This window comes from Populus euphratica, unplaced genomic scaffold (assembly GCF_000495115.2).
Source record: "Populus euphratica unplaced genomic scaffold, PopEup_1.0 scaffold10.1, whole genome shotgun sequence".
Lineage (NCBI taxonomy): Eukaryota > Viridiplantae > Streptophyta > Magnoliopsida > Malpighiales > Salicaceae > Populus > Populus euphratica.
Window position 1 is genome coordinate 88,030 of NW_011499856.1, and position 22,713 is coordinate 110,742.

Below are 22,713 nucleotides of genomic sequence, written 5' to 3' on the forward strand. Positions count from 1 at the left end.
AAGCCACCCGATTTAAGTTCTAAATTACTGGTGAAGTTGGTAGACGAGGATCGACTCGTTTTCTTTTTCTTTTTCTTTTTTTTTTAGAGAGAACTTGAAATAATATGGATTTTTGAAAAAAAAAAAAAAAAGGTTTTTTTTCCTTAACCTTTAGTTTACCTAACTCGAGGTATGATCTGCCGGGCCATTTAAAACTCAACAGAGAAGCTTGGGGCTTAGCTCATAAAATAAATGACATGTCATCTGCTTGTTACAAACGACAAGTCCTCCAAATTTGAAGTGCCCCTTCTACTTCCTTCACCAAATCAGCTTCTCTGTCACTTTCCACACATCAGTACTCCGCACATAGTGAAAGAAAGACTTATAGTTCATATTTGGAACAAAGCCGCCGCTTTCTTCATCTGGGTTCGCTCTCTTTCTCTTTAATATCTCTGTTTTCGTTCAAAGTTTGTGTGTTTTTTCTTTTATGTAACTATAGTTTGATTCTTTTTTGGATTTTTTGAAGGCTAATGGAAGATGACGTTTCAAACCCGTTTCGTAGAATGTCAATGCGGACCCGAAAGATTGCTCCAAAAATGGCAGCTGCGCTTGCCAGCAGTGATAACAGAACTCAGGTTTCTGTTTTTTTATTGAAAAGATTGAAAAAAAAGTTGTTTTGCAATTGTTTGATCAATTAAAGAAGGCAGTGGTGAAATGGGTTTCTGTTTTAAAATGAGAAGATTGAAAATTTTTATCGTTTTATTGATGTTTGGCTGACTTGAGAAAGATAGTAGTAAATGGGGCTTTGTTTTTCTTTGCAAAGATCGAAGCTTTTTGTTGTTTTACTTAAGTTTGGTTGATTTAAAGAAGATGGTTTTGGATTTTTTTTTTCTAAGGCAGCAATTGCTAGACTTGAAGCATTGGAGAATGATTATACAGGGATGGAAACAGTAGAAGCTGTTGATGATGACGAGGCTTCTCTTGATGATGACGATGATGGTATTAGAGTCTCTCATTCATTTCTTTCTTGCGTTTTTTTCTGTCTTGAGAATAACTTGTTACATTTTCCGTTTATATGCTTTGCTTTGTATGGTTTCAAGTTGAAGAGAATGTCCTTCGATACATTGAAGGCGTGGAAGTGTTTTGTCTGTGTATGATATGTTTATGTCTGCCTCTGTCGTTTATCTTTTGTAAGAATTCTATGTAGCCAGCGGGTTTTGTTTACTAGCATTCACGAAGAAGTATTGTTGCATGCATCTTTTTTCTGCTATTTTTTCGGGGTGCCAGTTATCTATTCTAATGCATCTTATGTTTGGCAAGACAAGCTTCTGGTACTTTACCATTTGGATTGAAACATGTCCCTTTTTGTGAATTTGATTTTCAATAATGTTATGCAAGGCTATGTCCCGTATTTATGTATTTACCTTTATTTTAAAATGTTCTCTATGGGCTCAGCATACATTTATTTAAAAAGTTTCGAAATTATAACTTAGTTTGTTAGGACTAATATTTCTTTCTGAGATTAGAGATCGTTTTTTCTTTTCTTTTCTTTTGTATTTTTTTCTATTTGATTTCTTATTGTCTTTGTTCTGGCATTCAGATCTTTCATTTTTTTTTCTGTCTTGGTAATTTGATCATCAATCCATAACCAGTATTTGATTCTTTGAATGGGTGTTATGTGATCTTTTGAATAGGGAGAATGATAAGCCTTCTTGAAATTCCTTCCAAGTTTTTTTATCACCAGTAGTGGTAGTCTAACGGGATTCCTTAGCAAAGTGAAAGTTGATCAAATTGTGCATGTTTTTTCTCAATATTATTTTTAAACATTCTTTGATCTCCATTGCAGTCTATATACAAAAGAAGCAGAAAGGCACAAAGCGTAAAACTCGGCAAGCAAAAGCGCTTGAGAATGCTAGGAAAGCCCCAAGAAATTTTTTGGAACTCTTACATGAGGTATGAATGGAAACGTTCATTCTCTGACTTATATTAATTGTATGAATAGATGGTTTTAAATGTTCAACCTATGAAAACAGGCGAACCTGGAAGCTTTGCCTCCGCATGTTCCATCCTATTTGAGGGCAGCAGTGGGACCTCCAAGTTCTACCTGCCGCAGGCATTTCTGCACTGTTTGTGGGTTCACTTCCAATTATACATGTGCGAAGTGTGGAATGCGCTTTTGTTCAATCCGGTGCCAGAAAATACATGATGATACACGTTGCCTGAAATTTGTGGCCTGATTGGTAAGACTTGAGCCAGGCTGTTTCTTGTAGATATAACAACACTTCATCTCCATGAGCGCACTTTGATATGCTGGAGCTTTTTATGGATTGTGCCACTCTGATTTTCAATATGTACATTGGATATAAGAAAAGGGAGGCTGTTTTTCCATTATTCTTTGTACATTTACATCTATTTAGTTTGATTCAGTCAGGTGACCGAGGGTGCATTTTGATTGTCAATTTGTGCATTTAGTCTGTAGGAAGTAGGGCGTTGCTTCTGTCTATAGATTTGATTTTAATGTAGCTGGTAAAAATATAGTTGGTTTGATCCACTCAGTTGACTTGTTTTTCTTCTTTCTTTTTATCCCAGACTGAGTTTTTAATCAATCCCAGGATTATTGGCTGTGTCCCAGGTTGCTTTTACACATTTTTAGCAAATGTGTTGCTAGGTTTTCCTATGTTATTAGATCATTTAGGACACGAACAGAGTCATTATTCTATCCTACGAGCTAAATCCATTTCATGGGACAGACATGTTAACATTTGCTAACTACATATTACTTACTGACAGTAAAATGAAATGGAAGTGATATTCCAACTTCTCATAATTCAGAAAATTTTCTTGATTTTAAAACAAATACACTCAATCCAGACACGTACCAAATCAATTGCTTAATGGAACATAGTCCTTCTAGGGACATAACTAGTAGAAAATAAGCTAGTTTAGAATACATGCATCCCGGGATTCAGACAAACAAATCCATTTATATCTTAGGACTGACTTTAGAAACTGTAAATTGATCATCAACTGAGAAGACAAGATGCAATTGCTGGGGAGCCTTTTAATGGTGTGATCTTTAACACCGAGGCAGATCAAGTGGGGGAGGCTGTACAGACTGCAACTTGCCAACTCCATTCTCAACTAGAAAAGCCATACCCAAACCCCAATTGAGATGTGAATCTAAATGACAGTGCAATAACCAAATTCCTGTTTCAAACCAGGTAAGCCAAAGCGAGGTATCATATCAGTCAATCTGTTCAATGTTGAAACCAAACTAAATATATTAAATATATATGCATATTATCTGTGTTACCTGGATTATCAGCCTCGAACCGGATGGCTACCCATCCACCAGGAGGGGCTCCAATGGTATTCCTATATGGTGGATCAATGAGGTTGAACCTTGCTGGATCTGTTTGAGGGTTGAAGTTACCAAAGCCTGACCCTATAACTGCGAAATGGTATCCATGGAGATGCATTGGGTGGTCCTCAACTGTGACTATACTGGTATCCTGGAACACTATTTGTACCTTAGCACCGAATTTCAATTTGTAAAGCTTAGTTGCTTTAACAGGCTGCCATAGTCCTCGGCTGACGTTGCCAGTGTAATCAAATTTTACAGGGGGGACAGGTGGAAAGTCTGTGGTAAAGATTCCAGGTTGGCCTTGGTAGTAGGCCTGCATTAGTGAGTTTCTTTTTGGGAGTACAAAAGACACATTGTTTATGCTAGCTGCGAAACGAGTTCCATTTGGACCTTGGCAGCGAGGGCTATTAGGATTGGGGCAGTTGATGAGTCCTAACCCCACTGTAAAGAATAGGTTTTCATCAATCTGAAGTGGGACTTTAACCTTGGAAGGGCTCCTTAGACCGGAAGTGAATGCAATCGCACTGTTTGTGTCGTTGAAGCCTGGGAGTCGTGGGAAGATAGGCGTTGATTGCTTTCCTTTCTTGGCATTGCAAGGAGCTGTCTTGTATTCAAGGATTGCAGTTGTGGTGGTATTGTCAAAAGGTGCGTTGGCTGAGTTATAGGCATGAGCTGCCATGTAGTACTGACCTGGGGTTTGATCAGCAGTGAGGAGGACATCAGTTGTCTGACCAGGAGATATCATGATGACTGAGGTTGTGAAAGGTTTGGTGTAGGCAGCATCAACAGCAACTACTGTCAGTTTATGGTTGGCCACTCCAAAGAAGAGTTCTTGGTTCAGGGCAGCATTTATGACCCTTAGGAGGATTGTTTCTCCAGAACCCACAGGAAATCTCACAGTTTCTACATTGTCAAAACCACAACGGAAGTGATATTATGGTCAATGGTTAGTGAAAATTAACGTTACAAATGAAAACTAGAGCTGAATAAATCTGAAAGCATAATAATAATAATTAAAAAAAAAAAAGAATAACTGGCGAACCTTGCTTTGAGCATCTATAGAGATCGCCAGGTTGGCCGTTGATGGTATAAGCATCGGATATATTTGGTGCTGCACCTGTGAAATCCGCTAGCCTCAAGACATCCATAGGGTTCCTGTCCCACCACTCCCCTGTTAATCAACAACATAATCAGCTCGCCAGTTATGCCACCATCTAATGAGTTGAAGACTTTGGATTGAAAATGAAAGATGGGTTACCGAGAAGAATGGGAATTTCTGTCCTGGGCATAGGGAATGGATATGGAGAACCCAATTTAGGATGAATGATTAGAGCACCATAAACGGTGGCTCTAAGCCATTTGCTATGAGCATGCCACCACAAAGTCCCCTCTTGATTTTCAATTGTGAATCGGTATGTATAACTCCTTCCTGGTTGGATGGGGCATTGAGTGATACGATCGGGTCCATCAGCCCACGGATTTCGCAGCTGTCGGATTCCATGCCTGATTAATCAAGACAACAACAATCGATTATGAGTTAAAACATCCATGTATGTATATGCAATTCTCTTTTTTTCTCATCTACATGCATAATATGTTCGATAATTACCAGTGGAGGGTAACATTGTATCTAGCATTATTTACTGCTTTGATCACAAGAGAATCGCCATCGCGCACTTCCAATGTTGGTCCTGGAAATAGTCCATTCACTGTAATTGTGTTATGGGTTCTGCACAGCCTCTTCACTGGTTTAGCTTGAATCTGTTTCCATCGACACGAAAAGGGAAAAAAAGGAATTTACTTCACAGCTTTATATTCTATCACAAGCAAAAGATAAGAAGATAGTAACGAAGAGAACACATACAACAAACTCTCGGTAGTGAGTTTCTGCTTCAGAGAAATGAGCTTGGAAACTGAAGATTACAAAAATACTAAGAAAAAGGCGGTAGGAAACTTGCTTGACAGTCAAGTTACGAGTCTCCATTGCCGTGTAAGCTCGTTACAGATGATGTGTGAGATACAGCCTAGAACGACAGTTTATTTATAGTAAGATAAAGCGGGAAAGGACAGGACTTCAACTTTCCTTTCTTTTTTCTTCCTCTCTGAAAGGGATGTTTTGGGCAGATGAGATTATATGAGTCAACAATGACACGGGAGTTTGAGGACAGTTTAGTCCAACCAGAAACGGATTTGGTGCACCCACTTGCCCCCATAAATATTTTGATCAACCAAATGAAGATCCTGCGCTAAAAGGACTAGGGCACATACGAGGGACCAATCATATGATCATGCTGCTGAGCAGTTCAACTCATCTTGCCATGGTATTTGGAGGCTTGCCTTAAAGGCTCGATACCTTGATTTGTTTTTAGCGTAGCGGTGAGTTAACTTGTTTCATTACATAAGCAAATGATTCGAAGTTAAAATCTTCTCTTCTTTCTGTAGGTTATACGTGCCAAAGGCAGGTCTGAGTTCTTCAGTTAGGAGGTAGGTATCCATAATTATTCTTGTTTGTTACTTGATTGGCTCTTTATGTAACAGGGGTCCTCTTTCCTCACTTACTTCACTTACTTCACACAAGTTTATTATCATGAGAGAATAATATAAATTATATTTTATAATTTAAATTATTAAATTAAAATGATATTTTAACTTAGTATCAAAATTTTAATAACTAAATAGTCATGAGTTTGAATTTTATCATTTTCATTTATTTGATAAAAATTAAGTATATAATAATATAGACTTGTATAAGTTTCAAGTTTAAATGATTTTTACTTAAGAAAATGTGTTAAAAAATAATATAAATTATATCTTAGATCTTATCTAACAATTTAAATTATTAGGTTGAGATGAAATAATAAACATTATATTTTGGACCTTACCTAACAGCATAGTTTATTAACATTCCAGGCTCTAGTTTGAAAATCATGCTATTAATATCAAATCTGGTGTGTATTTATTGAAATATCATATCATTACTTCATTAGAAATATATGTATTTTTTAAAATTTTGAGAAGTGCTTTAGTTGTGGTACTTAGAGAGTAATTAAAGATATTTTATTAATTACTCTTTAAATGTTTTTTTTATAGATATAAATAAAACTAATAGATGGAGATATTTTTATTATCATCATTGGTAGATCATGAATTTTATTAGCTTCTTTTTATTTGTGTTTGTTTTCTTGTTTAATTAGGATTGTGCTGAGAAATGATCAAAATTATGAGACTTTTTAATTATTTCATAAGATTAAAATTATTAAACTAACCCCGAAAACCTAACAATATAGTAAATGAAAAAAAAACCTAATACATTATTGGCTCGTCATGGTTAGACAATGAGTCAAGTACAGAATCAATGGTTAGCTCAACCATTATACACTGCCTGTCAGCCCATGTGGACCAATCAATTCTTCGTGGTAGTAAATAAAATACAATATCAAATGTTCACTTCCTAGCGTATGATTAAATCTCAAGGCATAGAAAATCTCAGGACAGTTAGGGTAAGGTTGAAATTTGGTTTAGGGTTTGGTGGAATGAGGAGAAGTTATGATGTTATTTTTTCTGTTAGCGGTCCAGTTATTAAAAATGTTAGAATATAGTTTTAACCCTAAAGTCCATGGGCTTGACGATTTTAATTATAATTTAAAAAAGCAAAAAAGAAAAGGCAGCCATCATTCTTGACCCATGAGCTCAAGCTTCTTTCAATGGATTTTGTTTAAAGTAGTTATATTTCACCAGATAGCCTCGAGCAGAGGAGTGATTTTCAAGCAATATTTATGTGTGGCGTACGTTAGTCATTAGGAATGGATTGCTACAATATTTATTGTCAAACAATGCCATTTTTTTTAAAATTAAAAAAATTATAACATTTTGAAAACAATGCAGTCTTTACTTATACTAAAACCTAGTTTAGAGTGAATTCCACTCGTTACATTGCGTAAGTCGTAAACTATTTGATTTTTATAAAATTTAGATATTTTGACTAATTATAAAATTCAATTCAAGATAAAGCTGGGGGTGATAGGTCAAGACGATCCATCAAGATAAACTCTAGATTTTTTTCTAGAAGGATCAAAACAATGTTTTTTGACCAATTTTTTTTTTTTAAAAAAAAAACCAATGAGTTGAAGACCAAACTGGGATTTACAACTTCTTCTTTCTTTCATCAAAGGGTTTGAACTTGAAAATCTACCATCGGTTGGATTTGAAGAAATACTTTAAAACGAAGAGGGCATTACATAATCTTTAATCAAAGGGTTTGAACTTGAATATCTACCATCGGTTGGATTTGAAGTGATACTTTAAAACGAAGAGGGCATTACATAATAATCTTATAAAATTCAAATACCAAAAAATATTAAAAATAAAATTAATAAGATTCATTAATTAAAAATCCACTCATCTAATACATGAGATACACATCCAGCTAAGTTTACTTTCAATGCAAGGATTTTGTAAGCCTATCGCGTACTACTCTATAGATAGGGCTTTGGTGAAAAAAGCATGGATTGTCAAGGAGTAGCATTCGATTTTTAAACAGCCTACCTACGGTAGTTCTTACTTGTTTGTCAAACAGATTAACTATATATATAAATAAACATCAATCAAGGCACTGATCAATTCATAAACTACCTTTTCCACTGTATTAGGTGATAAAATTGAAATATGCGGCCAGACCAGCCTGCTCAAGCAACTTCTTGTCGTCTTCCTGAACTCCCTCCCCCAAAATTTCTTGGGAAAAATACATCATCAGGGACACCTGTAAACCCAGAATCCCATACATCTTAATGAATTAGGTAGGCCGCCAACTGATTTCTAATAGTATGATCTTGCACCCAAAGTGGAAACTTGATACATATAGATAGGTGTTCCCTCATTACAATGTTCTTTACCTGTTCTAGCGAGACAGTTTGCATAGTAATCTGACAGCAACTTTCTAAGATAACATCTGCCCAGATCCAGTGATCTACCAGGGTGATACTGACGTAATACCACTGATATCGGTTAAATCATTGGATTCCAGTATAGAAAAAATGACACCTTAAATTCAAGTCTAAGAATACAATTGACAGCTGCCTGTATCAACAGTATATATCATTACTGATTGTTTTTCAAAATGTCTTTTATTTAAAAATACATCAAAATAATAATTATTACTGATTGTTTTTCAAAATGTTTTTTATTTAAAAATACATCAAAATAATAATTTTTCATTTTTAAAAATTCATTGTTAACATCAGCAATAAGAAAACACCAAAAAAATAATTTAAAACAAATAAACAATGTTCAATTTTTTTCAAAAAAGCTTTTAAAATGCAAAAACAAATGGAGTCAAATTAGAGTAGAATACATCAAATTTTGACTTCCAGACAGGACTTTTCAGGTTCCCCGATGTGCACGCAACATTAAGCAAAAAATAACAAAAGATACACTGCAGAAAAGAATACATCAAGAGAACAAAGACACAAACCTGTTCTGTGTAAAAATTGAAAGAATATCCAAATAAATTGTGAAAACCTGGCACAACATTTCCAAAACCGCTCAAACAGAACTGGCTGGCCACGATGGAGGCTGACAAAAATCTGGCAGGGAAATCTCATGGTAAACTACGAGTCCAAAGAGAGTATCAGTGCAGAGCTTGAACAATCCATTCAACTCTCTGTTGCTGACAAGTAGCGCAGTAATTCCAGATCAGATGCAGCTCCCAAAGCTGAAGCAAAATGCCTGCTGATCAGGGGAAACGCATTAAGCAAAACACACTTTATATTTGAGCTATCTGCTGATTCAATGCCTGAAATGACTTGATTTTTGACTCGCAAATATTAAGAAATTGGGACAATAATGTAGAGTCCCCCGTCACTATCTTCCTTGCAACATCAAGGGGACTCCATGTCTTCAATTCTTGTGAGATCCGATCACCAAGTTCAGCCTCATTTATTGATGGAATTAAACATTCCAGAACATGGAAAACACGCCCAGGCCCTTCATCTTGTTCCTTTTTCCTAAGAGAGGAAAGCATAATTTCCACACTCTCATCCTCTGGTCTGTCAATCTGACCTCTGATCCATTTTGCAACCTCTTTAACTGTATCACATAAAGACTGGATTGAATCCCTAATGTCATTAAACACCAGAGATGAATGCTGGTCCACAGGCCCACCTTTCTTCTTTTTCTTTCCAGATGGAAGAGATGATCGAACACAAGATTGAATCACAAGACCATGCCAGGCCAATGGCTCTGTAACCAATTGCACTAAAATTGGAAGATCAACCCTTGGCGAGCAAATAAGAGACTCCATGGATTTGATCTTCTCTGAAATATATTTCACCAGCAAAGTATCCACTACATACCAAATACCACGGCCACACTGATCTCCGTTAGGCTGTAAGGGCTCATGGGAATTCAAATTCCAAGCATTCAAAAAGACAGCAAAGTTTATCCAGTCGATCTCGTCTGAACCAAAAGCCTGTGTCAAATCCAAAAATTAAAATGCATCCAAGTTTTTGTGGTATTTAAGTGATCCATATTGGGTGACTTGAATAAAGCAAGCTAGTGATCACCAGTAACTAATCTTTTTTAAAGATGACAATTTTAACAGAAGCACATGCTTTATAAGATATATTCGCTTGGTGTGCATCCAAAAGAATGGAAAAAAGATAAGACAACCTGCCTAACACAGAAATGCTTTCACACCTACAACAATGTGTCTCATACCTATATCACCTCATCTGAATGTGAATCAGAATTATACACCCACATCAACAAGAATATCATGAAAAATAATAGAGCAGTAAGAAAAAGCAAGGAATAAGATTGACAGCACAAGTATACCTCAAAGGATTTTACACCACTGGAAACACCCATAACCACTTCAACTGCATCACTTAAAGAGAAGCCTAACATCTTTGCATGGCGCTCAAGCAAAAACTTAAACTCTGAGGAGATTTTTGACCCAGATATGGACCCATTTTCTTCAACACTCTCCTTAAGTGATGCTGAAGCACTGTGAATAGACAAATAAATCATCCGAGGGAGAAGGGATTTCTTTTCAATAACTCCCCGCACATTTTCTTCCCTTTCCTTTATCTATATTCAAGTCAAAAAATAAACATAAAGGGCATTAGGAACACACAGAAAGTCCATTAAGTATATGGATTGCTATTGCCAAATATTACATAAAAAGGCAAATCAATGAATGAAGTTCCTTACCAAGTTTTCCTTGGGACAATATGATACTCCTTCAAATGGACCTGGGAAATGAATTGTTTCAATATACAAGAGAATTCATAGAGAGACAGGAAATAAGAAAATACCACTGTTACCCAAACCATCATAGCTTCTTCAATACCACTGAACATAATATGCTTTTAAAGATGTAGATATTAAGAAACAAAGACCGCATGAATAACCTAAAAGATAATTTTTCTCTGTAGTTGGTGTCCACCAAGGTCGTGATTGGAAATCTTCATTGAATGTTAAGGTTTTGGATCCAATCTCATTGGAGAGCTCAACAAAGTGAACCCCGCCATTCAAGTTTTCAAGAACACCCTGAAAGACAGCATATTCATCAGATACAAAGGTATGGTGTTGAAACAGATAAAAGTGATGCATACCTCTTCTTCTTCAATGTTATCTGCCTTCTGTTTTAGCTGTAGAATGGGTGTCTCAACCCTTGCAACTAAATACTGATTAGATCGTTGCAATCGCTCCTTGAATTGAACAAACTCTATTACCTGAAATACAAAGTAACAGGATTGTCTTGAATCTTGATTACACAAATCTATTTCAATACCATATCCCCTTCAATCTAGGGGCATGTTACCAGATTCATCGGGAGAAAGAAACAGAACAAATGTTTTAGATGGATAAAGGCAATGACCAAAAAGTGCAGAAAGCAGTCATCCACAGGTAGACAATAGAATCAAGTAATTGGAAAGACGGCCACACACAATGAACTGGCAAACAATTCCAGGAACATCTAAGATTCATTTAAAAAAGAAACTTGCCTTAAGTTTTTAACACAGAATAAAAATAATTATATTGATAATGTGGCATACTTTAGAATAGTTTCTGTGGCGATAAGCAAGGAATGTCAGATCTGCAGATTCCCTGAAGTGGTCATCCATAAACCTGAGATAATCTTTCAGCAGATTATTTAAATCCCCCCAAAGAGGAGATACCAACATCTGCGGCAAGATGTGATGAGAAACAGTTTCCATCAGAATATTCTTCACGTCCAAAGATCTATACCTACACAGAGATTTAGAGAGCTGCTTTAGACCTTAGGAAAATCAAAGTGATTTGATGAGTATAAAAGGGGGGAAAGAATAACCAAGTGGCTAGACAGAATTTGAAATACAAACCAAAAGGTAACAGTATTTCATAAACTAACAATGTGAAATATATGATATCGTATGTTACCACTCATAAGCTAATGAAATTGCACCCAAGTGTGAATACAAGTGCAGCAACAAGATCTTGTACTGCCATATATATCTGCCAAATACGACCAAACACAAAAATTAGTTTCAAGAATGTGAAGTTCCCAACACAGCAAACAGTTTCCAGAAGAAAACAAATGGTTTCACATGCATAGCACTTGTATCCACTAATCCTTTATTTGTTTTCCTCCAAAACACTTAATACATGCTTTCTTCTCATTCATCAAGCAGAATTTCTAGTGCCAATTAAATGTGTTCAAGGTGGCGCAGATTTAATAGAACCCACCCCTGCCAAAGCCTAAATCATTATAAAGATTTGGAACTCTTAAAATGCCATGTGTGAAATTACAATACAATATCAGCAGTGAAAAACTATCTTACCTTCGAATAGTCAGGCCAAACTCCAAAACCATAATTGCCTCTATGAAGTAGCCAAGATGTCTTGTACGCCAGAATAGCTATTTAAAAAGAAAGGGAAAGAAAAAACGAAAAAAAAATGCAATGAATATATATATATATATATATATATATGAGCATAACCTCAAAGAGAACAATATAGTAGTCAATTAAATAAAGAAAATCTTGTAACTAGCAAACCAATTCATGAAACAAGATCTAGAATAATGTAAAAGCACGCATGCACGCACAAGTAGCCATAAATCCATGTGTTGTGTGTGCACGCATGCACGCACACTAACCTAGACATCAACTTTAGCAGTGTCACCTCCATTATCAGGCAACAACAAGGTAATGAGCATCGGAGTATAAACTTCTTAAGAACAAGATAGGATCGTGTCAAAATATCCCACAAGAAAATTTTCTTAAGTCAAATAAACAATATTTCATGGACTAATGGAGACTTGTTGCACCATCTAGGATAAAGTCCTCCTTAAGAAATCATAAAACCCATCCTCATATCCAGGCATCTACCAGTACATATGTGTCCACACATCTGATCCGAAAAAATGAAAGTATGAATTGAGATACCTGAACCAACACATTGCAAACCATAGATAGCAGCTCTTCACCATGCATGCTCTCTTGTGGATCCAAATCCTTTGAAAGTGGAAGACTTTTACAATACATCTCCACCATTTGTATGGCACAGCCTTCAAGTTCTGAAGAAGCATGGATGAAGTTAATATCATTAAATCCAAAAAAAAAAAAACATTGAATAAAAAGCCAATTTAATTAGAATGAAACACGTTACAAGGAACAAAGAAAATGAAGTAGACTACATAACTGGGAACCTTCTACCAAAAAAAGAATTTGCAGGAGACTCAGAAAATAAAGAGGATGCATTGCTGAACACCACAATTTAGAAGAGAAAAACATGGTGAAGATTTATGTTTCTGATCACTCTTATGCCATTATGAGACATTTAAATTCGATGCATGGCTACAAAATACAAAATACAAGTGTAATACTCCCAGGGGTTGTGCAGTTTGGATGTGCAAAAGATTGTGTGTAGGGTGAGCAAGGGTACGTGTGCAAAAGAAACACACACCAAGCACAGGGAGCTTATACATATTCCCAGTCAACTCCTGAATTTTGAAAATCGTGATTGACTGTCCAAGCACTTTAGTTGGTGCAGTAGCAGAGGAGTCCAAAGTTTTTATCAACTTCGCAAGAAACTCCGTCTTTTTATCTGGAGTTAAGACTTGCAGAAATGCCTCAACATCAGAACTGAAGCTTGCTAAGTGACCAAACCTGCATGAAAAAAAAAGGAGTACCAGAAACTTTTTGTAAGAACTGAGAATTTCTTTGAAGCATACAAATGACTGACAAATGGTTGTGAGGAGGAGATAAATTGTTCATCTAGTCTCGACTTCATATCCATTATTTGCCAAACACAGAAACAAAAATATTTTGGATGATTTACAGACTTTGTGCACAATTACACTCAGCAGCTAGGTCCACACAAGTTGGGAAGAAAAGAAAGAGTTATATACTTGAGGAAATATAGCATTAGAGCCTCCACAATATCATCATCATTGCCCTTTCCATGTAATCGCTTCCTCCTCTCAATTTCAAGAGTTGCCAGGTATGGACACCTAATAAAATCATTTCTGGTGTCTGCTTGTAATTTTTTCACAAAAGCTAATGAAGTCGATATTCGAGAATGAAACTGCACATTTAATTTGCAAAAATCAAAATCTGCATAAAAAGTCATAAAAAGACCTGCAAATATGCAGATACGACAGAAAATACAAACTACATATAAAATTCAAGGGTAGTAAATACGCACCACTTCATCTGCCAATTGAGAGACTTTGCAATCCACGGGTTTTGGGGGATTAATTGGATCATTGTTGGCTCCATTGCTCCAGCTGCTGCCATCCTCCAGCAAACAGCCTAGATAATGTAGGAAACACTCCCAATCATCAGGGCTGCAGACAAACCAAACAAGATTAACAGCTAAAAAAATATACATCCTCAAATGAAATGACCAAAATAGAAAATTTCCGGATTGGAAACAGGAAACAATTAGATGCATCACAATCTCTAGCAACAAGTTTCAACTACTCAATGTTCTACAGCAGTCAAATTTTAGCAAATGCCACGCTGGTGCGTGTAATTTGAACATGCAGGTGAGCAAGCAAATTCATAGTAAACCCGAAAGAAAATAAAAGGTGGCTAACAAGCAGCAAGAGGGGGAGTGTGGATTATCTATCATATGGGAATGCTTTAAAAACAGTCAGGTGATCCATATAAGGGCAACAGCAAACTTTCAGACCTCATTGACACTAGGGCAGAATTCAAAATAAGGTGTCAGGCTCCTAGTTGCAAATTCTATTCCTAAAGGACCTAGAAATTAGTTATCTGAAGCTATGACAAGGCTATTTTCATTGAAAAAATGTAAAATCTCCACAATAGGATTATCAGAATAATAATTCCATGACTTCTAAAAACTTGCTACAAGCTTTGAAATGTGGGTTTCCAATAACTGGCTGTTTTCACAAACTATCCCATCTGCTAAAGCAAACAGCTTGTTTTCCCTCTACAATTACAAGAGGCTATTCATTTTTCCTGCATAATGCAACTGCAGCCTGTTTGATATCATGGTTCAGTAATCCCCGACTTATAGGTCACAGCTGTCCTATTCTGAACAGCCTAAACAAATCAATCAAACTCAAATCTAACCATAACACCTAAAAATAAAGAAAGAAAGTTAACAGAGGCTAATAATGCAGCTAGTAGAAGAAATAAACAGCTAAAAATGAAAAGAAGAGAGAGATAGAGAATTTTCCTGGTTCTTTTATTACAATTTACAACACACAACATAACACTATATTATATAAGTTGTGTGATCTTAGCTGCCTCCGTTGGTGATAAAAATCTCAAAACTGAATTCTTGAAAGAAAACTGTCACGCGCATACCATAGTTCTAAAATCTTCTGATATATGCTGGCACGTAACACTATATTATCTAAGTTGCGTGATCTTAGCTGCCTCAGTTGGTGATAAAAATCTCAAAACTGAATTCTTGAAAGAAAACTGTCACGCGCATACCATAGTTCTAAAATCTTCTGATATATGCTGGCACTTGTAGCATAGTCACCTGACCGAGCAAGAAGCCTCCCCTGTCAACTTAAAGTCAAAGAGTACCAGGTTGATAAGGAAACCAACAAGTAAAAAGAAAGAAGTTCCAAGAAAATGCATGCAAGACAGCAAGAGATAATGTGTTCTCAATTTCTATAGCAACAAAGTTGCATGAAAACTTAAATGTTGGAAACAAAATGATGAAAGGAAACAGTTTATATATATATATATATATAGAAAAGTAGGGCAAGGTGAAAGTGCAACCAAAACCATGAGCATAGATGATTAAGCCTTCATTGGGATTCATTTGAATGAGCAGGTGTTATTTATCAGCAGAAAAGCCTATGTGGCCTATAATATTATACAGGCATGCCCCTTTCAGTATTGAGCCCAAAACTTGATAGTCATTATGCTAAGAATTCAAGTTTATATGGCATAATCCTCATAAAGTTGTGTGGAAGTTCCACTTCAACTCTCTAGTGGAATGTAAGTCACAGGTCATCTAGCTTGTTTGCACCTAGTTCCATTTTACCAAATCTCATTTTCCATTCTAGCTTTCTTTTAGAATACCTCTTTAGTCTTGCCCATAACAACTCACCTTTTATTTACTTGACAAGTTCAGTTTCTCATCCCAAAAACAATGAAGAAATATAATATCTACACAGAAAATCCATAAGATGTGCATTATCTTATGTATAAATTCAAAAATGTAAAATATTACTCTATTGTCAACAGAATTACTTCTAAGATAAAGAAAACCACGACATAATGTTTCAGAAAATACCTGTATACGTAGCTTATCAACTTCAATCACTAATAGTGATCCCAATTGCCCTGAGAGAATTTCCAATGCATCACCATACTTTTCTTGTTGTTCTAATATGGAAATATAGACCATAAGAGCTGCAACGGAGTTTTTACAAGATCAGAGAGAAGATCATTAATGAATGATAGTTGTTCAAATTTTGGCAACAGATATGGAACTCACCTTCAGGCTCATGCAAGCTGTGGGAAGCTACATGCTTCTTAAGTAACCCTTCAGCTAGCATTGCTAGTTTCTCTCCTCCATTGCCACAAAATACCTGCAATAAGATCAGAGCAAACAAAATAAGCAGCAAAACAAGAAATTCCACCCAGGCAAGAAGTGTTTTCAATAAACAAGCATTCTAAAGGCTGCACATGGGTTGCATGTGGAAATACAGCAAGAAGCTTCTTAAGACAAATGCTGTTTAGTTTTTTACCCTTTCATGACAGAAATGGACATAATCAAATACATAAACTATACACTAGGCCAGGACCCATTCCATGGAGATCAATTCACAGAAGTAGAACAGATAAAACAAATGCTAGATAAACAATGAATTAGGTTACTAGCCAACACAATCCAGAACACCAAGAGAAAAAAGGTTATAAGTGCAACCCCACCTGGGCAGCATCAACCTTTTTCTGTTGGGATGCAAAAAAAAACAAGAAGAAATGAGAGCAAAGGAATGAGGGACAAGAATGGAGAAATCACCTTTATTATTGCTTCAGATAACTAAGTGTTCAATTACAAACTTAGATTACATTGAGTCCATGGGTAAAGTACCAGGAACTAGCATCTCGACATCTAAAATTGATCAAATAGGTAAAGAAGCAGGGTAACATGATGATGACTTAACAGAAAAAGTTTTTTCATGTATATCCGGCAAAAGTTCAGACAACTCCACTGTAAAGGTGACATCCACAATAAGTACATTGTGAGATGGATGACCAAAGGAATGAGAATGTAATTTGGCTTTGACAAGTGTTAAATTAGAGGACAGAGATCAGATCATAATGGCCTTAGTTTCAGATATTAACTTGCTAAAAAAATAAAAAGAAGGAAAATCTAATACTCGAAGCCCTTAATTTGTCAACATCAAGATTGCTTAGGTGTTCATGTTCCCAGTGATGCAGTTGGGTGTCCATAAATAACTTGCAAGAGGCAATGAAGGACAAGTTGCTCACAGCGTAGACCATAATCTCCCCACAAACTACCCCATGCACTCCAATATGTTATTCACATTTTGTACCATTTACAGTTCTCAAATTCTTTAAGCGAAAATGTGAGATGCATGCATGAGCTCCCAATTTTATATCCTTTTTTCAAAAAAAAAAAAAAGGGATTGCAGTGTTTCAAATCTGAAACCAGATCAGACTGTTGAACCGCTGCAACCTTTACCAGATTCGATCTTGGCTTTGCATACTGCAGGTTTTTGGAGCAATCTAAACTGCATGCAAGGATTTTCTTAATAATTTGTTTTGCTTAAAAAATATCTTGTTCAACACATGTGTCTTCAGTTATATTGCATTGTTAAAAGATTTATGGTTACATTCTTCCAGCAAGTAACCTCAGCTGTTCATTCCTTTTCTCAATTTTGAATGTTCTGTGTTAGCAGTAATCTAATCGGGCATGAATGCAGGCGTTCAAAACTTAACTAAGAGAATGCCAACAACAGCAACAAAGTATTAATTACAAATTGGTCGGAGCCAGCTATATGGATCCTTTGACGCCAATCCACCTCAATATCAAGATTTTGAGCAAACAAATTTTCCAAATTCTAAGGTTGCAAGACATGAAGCAAGGGTGATATTCATTAGTTAAATCAATAAGCCTTTCGCCATAACACCAATTTCCATATATAAAACCAATAACTTATAATAATACATGCACCATGCACACATAATGTGACAAGAAATGTTAGTAGCTTAAAGAATAAATACTATAAAATAAAAGGCACATGCTTAACAATATACAAGAAGGGAAGGCTGCTATGACCTGTAATTGGATGCTACAAACTGCCCAGAGCAAAAACCTCTCTTCACCAACAAGCTTGTACATTTTGATGGCTGTCTGCCAGATGATGACATCATAGTTAGAAAGCATTAGCCTAATTGTTCCACAATCTGTATCAAGCAGATGTCAGGACATAGCAATGAAGTTCACATATATCATACAAGAAAAGGAACACTAACCTGCTGCTGCTTCACAAATGAATACTCACGAACATAACAATTGAAAAGTCCCATCATTAGTTCCAGATTGCTTGGAAATTTACTGCAAGCATACTCATAGCATCCAGTAGCCAAATCCACTGATTATATTTAAAGGGTAAAAAAAATTAGAGTCTTCTGATATAATGTATAAAAACAGAGAGTCTCGGAGCAGTAAAGATATACTAACAGCGATCAAGCCGTTGAAAAACAATCTGCAATGTACTGAGAGTTAGATCATCCATTAACAAGGAATCATTCTTGTATAAAAGCTCCTTCGCATTTAAGCAAACTGATAATGCCTCATCAGATTTACCCATCCTTTCCAAGATGAGTGATTTTAGCGCCTGCATCACCAGAACACATCAATTACTCCAAATAATCCACCATTTCAATTCTAATACAATAAACAACATACACCATAACTCTAAAAGTAATTAACTCTAACTATTCCCCAAATAATCCCTCTATCATAAAAACCACATGCTCAAAACCAAACACTAAAGAAGCAAGATTTATAAACATTATAAACAACTGGGATGGCAGCACGACAAGCATTCACCACTTAATCCCCGGATAAAAAAATGACCAAATGTCTGCACAGACATACACGCGCAGGCACAAGCACACCTTGCAAATTTGCTCAGACAACAAATAACTGAAAAATCTACAACTAATTACGTAAGTTACTAGAGAAAAAAAGCTCAAAGCTAACACCCTAAGCAGAATCCAATTAGCAAAAGTAAAGACACAAAATCACTTCACTTTACAGTAATTAGCAATCAAGAGCTGAGTCAATCTACGAAATATTTGAAGTCTTACGAGTGCGTAAGGTGAATTAGGGCATTTAGCGAGGAGTGCGGTGGAGTGTTTAAGCGCATTCTTGAACTGACGAGAATCGATTGCATCCCAAATCGGTCTCACTCGCCGTTCCGGTATCCCTCCAGCTAACCCAAACTTCGATGCCATTGAAGCTTTTTCCCTTTTCTCGAAAAAAATAGGGTTTTTTAGCTAGGGTTTCAAATATTTCTTTCTCTCTGTGTAAGAGATCAGCTGACTGACTTTTTTAGGTTCTGTTTGGAGGATATGGTTGTTTTTCAAATGGAAGGAAACCTAGCCAATGAATGGGGGTGTTTGGATACGGGACCGGAAGGGGACTGGACTGGTATGTGATGGTCTTACGCCTGGTTTGGCTGGGCTTTCGTTGATCAACCAACAAATTTTATGGACCATAGTATTTTAAATCGAATGCCCAGATTGTGTTGGGGCGTTGCCTGATTGGGCTAGCCCCAGTTACATCATGGGGATGAATAGACCACGTCATTTTTTTTTATTTTTTTTTATTTTTTTTTATTTATGTGGGATGTCCAGACCAGCTTGCACGCACCACGACTAATCTTCACGGCTCACTGAATACCCTGCAAACCTAGTAGGCATGTAAAGCACCGCGGGGGTGACAGGCGTGCACGCCAGGACTCGAACCCAGGGGTAGTGGAAGGAGACAAGCCCCTTCCACCGCTAGGTCAAGCACTGGAATGCATGTCGTTGCTTGATTAGGCTAGGACGCAGGTTTAGCAATGTTTGGTTTTATTATTTTTTTATTTTTTTATTTTTTTAAAATAAAAAAAATAAAGTATTAGTTGATATTTTTGTGATATTTTTTATATTTTAATTTGTTTGTAATTTTTTTTAATGATATTGTAGGTATTTAGTTTTTAAAGAGGAGGGTATAATTTATTTATGATTTTTTTTATATATGTGTTGGTTTTTATTACAAATTTTATGTATTTTTCCATTAGAAATTTATTTTGATAGAGAAATTCATTAAACACAACAAGGTGAATTACTCGTATTGCGATATTAGATATTTTAATTTTTATTTATCATTTACACAGCAAGGTGAATTACTCATATTGCGATGTTAGATATTTTAATTTTTATTTATCATTTAATTTATTTATAGCATCTTAGTATTGGGTTGATGCTTTGCTTTGCAATCGTATTTATTTTTATTATGAAGTTAAATAAAAACTAGTTTTAGGAAAAAAAAATTATAACCTCACTAAAGTTCATATCCCAATTCATAAATTTAGCGTGATTGCCGGGGTTATTCCAGTGCATAGGTTTGACGAGTTCACCCGCTGCCCGTGTATGCATTTTTGGTTTTCAGTTTATTAATTGTTTTAAATAGTTTTTTATTAATTTTATTCTTCAAAAATTGATTGGTTGGGAAATAAATTATATGATTTATTTATCTTTTGCTTTCTTTAGGGTTTTCATTAACTAAAATATTTTTAGGTTGGTTCTCAATTTTATAACTATATATTTTCATCATATAATTAAAAAAATTATTTTATAAAAAATAAATTATTAAACTCAATAAAGTCCATAACATGTTTTGCTTGGAGACCGAGATTGATCTAATTTGTCATTGTCTCGATAGATTTTATAGAAAAAAATTTAATCTTGAAGTTTCATAAAAAACTAAATCATGTTTTTACTAGATATTAAAATTGCATTTTGATTCATGAAATCAATCAATTTAATATGGGTCAACTCCCGCGCGATTTAGTTTAAAACTTGAGTTATGTAAAGAGTTAAGTGACGAGATTTTAATAAGATAATAAAAAAATTATTCACAATCTCAAGATTGATCCATAAAGTCAGGTTTGATAAGATAATAAAAAAATTATTCACAATCTTATTATTTTTTTATAGTTTAAAATTTAAACAATTTGTCCAACTCGCAATGGAATGCGAACCAATAAAATGGTCATCAATATATGACATCCTTATATCTACATGCTTGTGTTATTTTAAAAGGAAATAAGATATTTTCAAGAGTGTTTAATTGATAAAGATTGAGAATGGAGATTTAGTGTCCTCTTGTTGCCAAGGTTGAACTTTTTTTTGTTAAAATTTAATTTTTTTATTTTAAATTATTTTTTAAAATATTTTTAAATTGTCTCAATATACTGATTTTTTTTTTAAAATATAGTATTTTAATATATTCCACATGTGTACAACGTCATGACAAAGCTTCCACTCTCGGTATTGTATCAGTCTAGCAAATAAGGAAGACAAAGATTTTTTTCTCTTTTATCAATGGAAAATGGGAATAAGAGTTGTCATCTAATATCATGATTACTATAAAACCCTAATTGGTCTTAGAGATTAAGCATGAGAATTAGTTGCGTAAAAGGAAGGTATTAGCCACCCAAGTACGTGTCACCTAAGGTACACTTTATTATTCAATTGTCTGACATGTGCTAAGATCTAACTGTTGGTCTGTCTATGATTTTAAAAAAAATCATCCTCGATGAGGGAATACTTATCTTATTAGGTAAAAATGTAATTGTTGCAATATCTATAAAAGAACTACATTTTCAATAACGAGAATATGTTTTATGTATAAATTTGTTATCCCTGATGCTTAAACAAAACAAAATATTTTTTAGATTTTTTTTAAATATTGTCCTAGTTCTCATGGATTTAATAAAATAGTTATTAAAATCAGAATACATGCTAGAACATATTATGAATTTTTGTTGTATAAAAATACGATATGATTTTTTTAAAAGACATAGCTGTATGCAAGAAAGTAAGATATTTTTTTTGTTTTTATATTTTTTTTTGCAATATTTCAAAGAAAGCCAGGTGTTTTAATACCGGATTTATATTTTTATAGTATAAAATACAAATAAAGAAAGCCAGGTGTTTTAATACCAGATTTATATTTTTATAATATAAAATACAAACTAATATTAAGTAAAATTTAGTAGAAAAATACATGAAAAATCATAAATTTTTTTGAAAGAATTTTGATTTTTTTTTAACTAGCCGGACCTGGCCCATTCATTTTGGGCTGAGTTGGACTTGTCCAGCCCAATGAACAATGGGGGTGCTGGGGACGACGAAGGAGAAGAAGCTAACCTAACAACGATGGTAATGCTGGTGTTAACGACGGTAGACGGTTGCGGTGTTGACGAAGAATCATGCGGCGGACGAGGGATTCTAGACGGTGGTTCTTCTTTGTTTTTCTCTATGTTTTTCTTGTGTTTCTTTCTTTTCTTTATTTTTGTTCTCCCGCTTCTACGTTTCTTCTCCAGTCTTTAATGATGGTGGAGCTACTGTTGATGACGGTGTTGCTAGTGCTAGTGGTGGCAAACTAGGGAGCTGAGGGTGGTTGGTGGTTCTTTTTTCCGTGTTGTTATTGCCTTCTATTTCTGCCCTCCCTCCTTTTCTTTGTTTTGTTTCAATTTCCCTCTGTTTTTCTTCCTAAAAACTCTCCTTTCTTCCTCCTTATTTCCCGCAAACAATTCCCTAGTTCCGTTTATTTTTTTCTTCATCAGTTCATCCCCTTTGTGTTTC

General features: G+C 35.2%; 3 protein-coding genes across 3 annotated transcripts; 1 reads left to right on the forward strand and 2 right to left on the reverse strand.

Annotated features, from left to right (window-relative positions):
* The first annotated feature begins 211 nt into the window (after window positions 1-211).
* On the forward strand, window positions 212-2,438 carry SEF (HIT-type Zinc finger family protein). The gene is made up of 5 exons (XM_011022698.1): window positions 212-406; window positions 506-614; window positions 876-978; window positions 1,826-1,932; window positions 2,013-2,438. Exons 2-5 carry the CDS (start codon window positions 510-512, stop codon window positions 2,214-2,216), a joined length of 519 nt encoding a protein of 172 aa, XP_011021000.1. The 5' UTR covers window positions 212-406; window positions 506-509; the 3' UTR covers window positions 2,217-2,438.
* Window positions 2,439-2,769: 331 nt separating this feature from the next.
* On the reverse strand, window positions 2,770-5,365 carry LOC105123189 (laccase-13-like). Its single transcript, XM_011022699.1, has 6 exons — window positions 5,208-5,365; window positions 4,953-5,104; window positions 4,602-4,846; window positions 4,386-4,514; window positions 3,293-4,246; window positions 2,770-3,186 (listed from the first exon to the last, which is right to left on the reverse strand). The coding sequence occupies exons 1-6, from the start codon at window positions 5,325-5,327 to the stop codon at window positions 3,056-3,058; spliced, it is 1,731 nt and encodes a 576-aa protein (XP_011021001.1). The 5' UTR covers window positions 5,328-5,365; the 3' UTR covers window positions 2,770-3,055.
* A 3,276-nt stretch (window positions 5,366-8,641) lies between these two features.
* LOC105123190 (Tetratricopeptide repeat (TPR)-like superfamily protein) lies at window positions 8,642-19,429 on the reverse strand. The gene is made up of 19 exons (XM_011022701.1): window positions 19,165-19,429; window positions 18,533-18,689; window positions 18,325-18,443; window positions 18,128-18,202; window positions 16,316-16,409; window positions 16,112-16,230; window positions 15,298-15,368; window positions 14,033-14,174; window positions 13,737-13,912; window positions 13,292-13,494; window positions 12,772-12,902; window positions 12,166-12,242; window positions 11,765-11,839; window positions 11,401-11,593; window positions 10,957-11,076; window positions 10,753-10,891; window positions 10,553-10,593; window positions 10,175-10,429; window positions 8,642-9,809 (listed from the first exon to the last, which is right to left on the reverse strand). Exons 1-19 carry the CDS (start codon window positions 19,309-19,311, stop codon window positions 9,105-9,107), a joined length of 3,039 nt encoding a protein of 1,012 aa, XP_011021003.1. The 5' UTR covers window positions 19,312-19,429; the 3' UTR covers window positions 8,642-9,104.
* Between the last annotated feature and the right edge of the window lie 3,284 nt (window positions 19,430-22,713).

Coding starts and splice junctions, on each gene's coding strand:
- SEF (XM_011022698.1), top strand. CDS start 510: ATGGAAGATGACGTTTCAAACCCGTTTCGTAGAATGTCAATGCGGACC. Junction 979..1,825: donor TCTTGATGATGACGATGATG/GTATTAGAGTCT, acceptor TCTCCATTGCAG/TCTATATACAAAAGAAGCAG. Junction 1,933..2,012: donor TTTTGGAACTCTTACATGAG/GTATGAATGGAA, acceptor CTATGAAAACAG/GCGAACCTGGAAGCTTTGCC.
- LOC105123190 (XM_011022701.1), bottom strand. CDS start 19,311: ATGGCATCGAAGTTTGGGTTAGCTGGAGGGATACCGGAACGGCGAGTG. Junction 16,410..18,127: donor TTTGTAGCATCCAATTACAG/GTCATAGCAGCC, acceptor ATCTTATTGCAG/GTATTTTGTGGCAATGGAGG. Junction 11,594..11,764: donor ATTTCATTAGCTTATGAGTG/GTAACATACGAT, acceptor ATCTCTGTGTAG/GTATAGATCTTTGGACGTGA.
- LOC105123189 (XM_011022699.1), bottom strand. CDS start 5,327: ATGGAGACTCGTAACTTGACTGTCAAGCAAGTTTCCTACCGCCTTTTT. Junction 5,105..5,207: donor CTCACTACCGAGAGTTTGTT/GTATGTGTTCTC, acceptor CGATGGAAACAG/ATTCAAGCTAAACCAGTGAA. Junction 3,187..3,292: donor GTTCGAGGCTGATAATCCAG/GTAACACAGATA, acceptor GGTTTGAAACAG/GAATTTGGTTATTGCACTGT.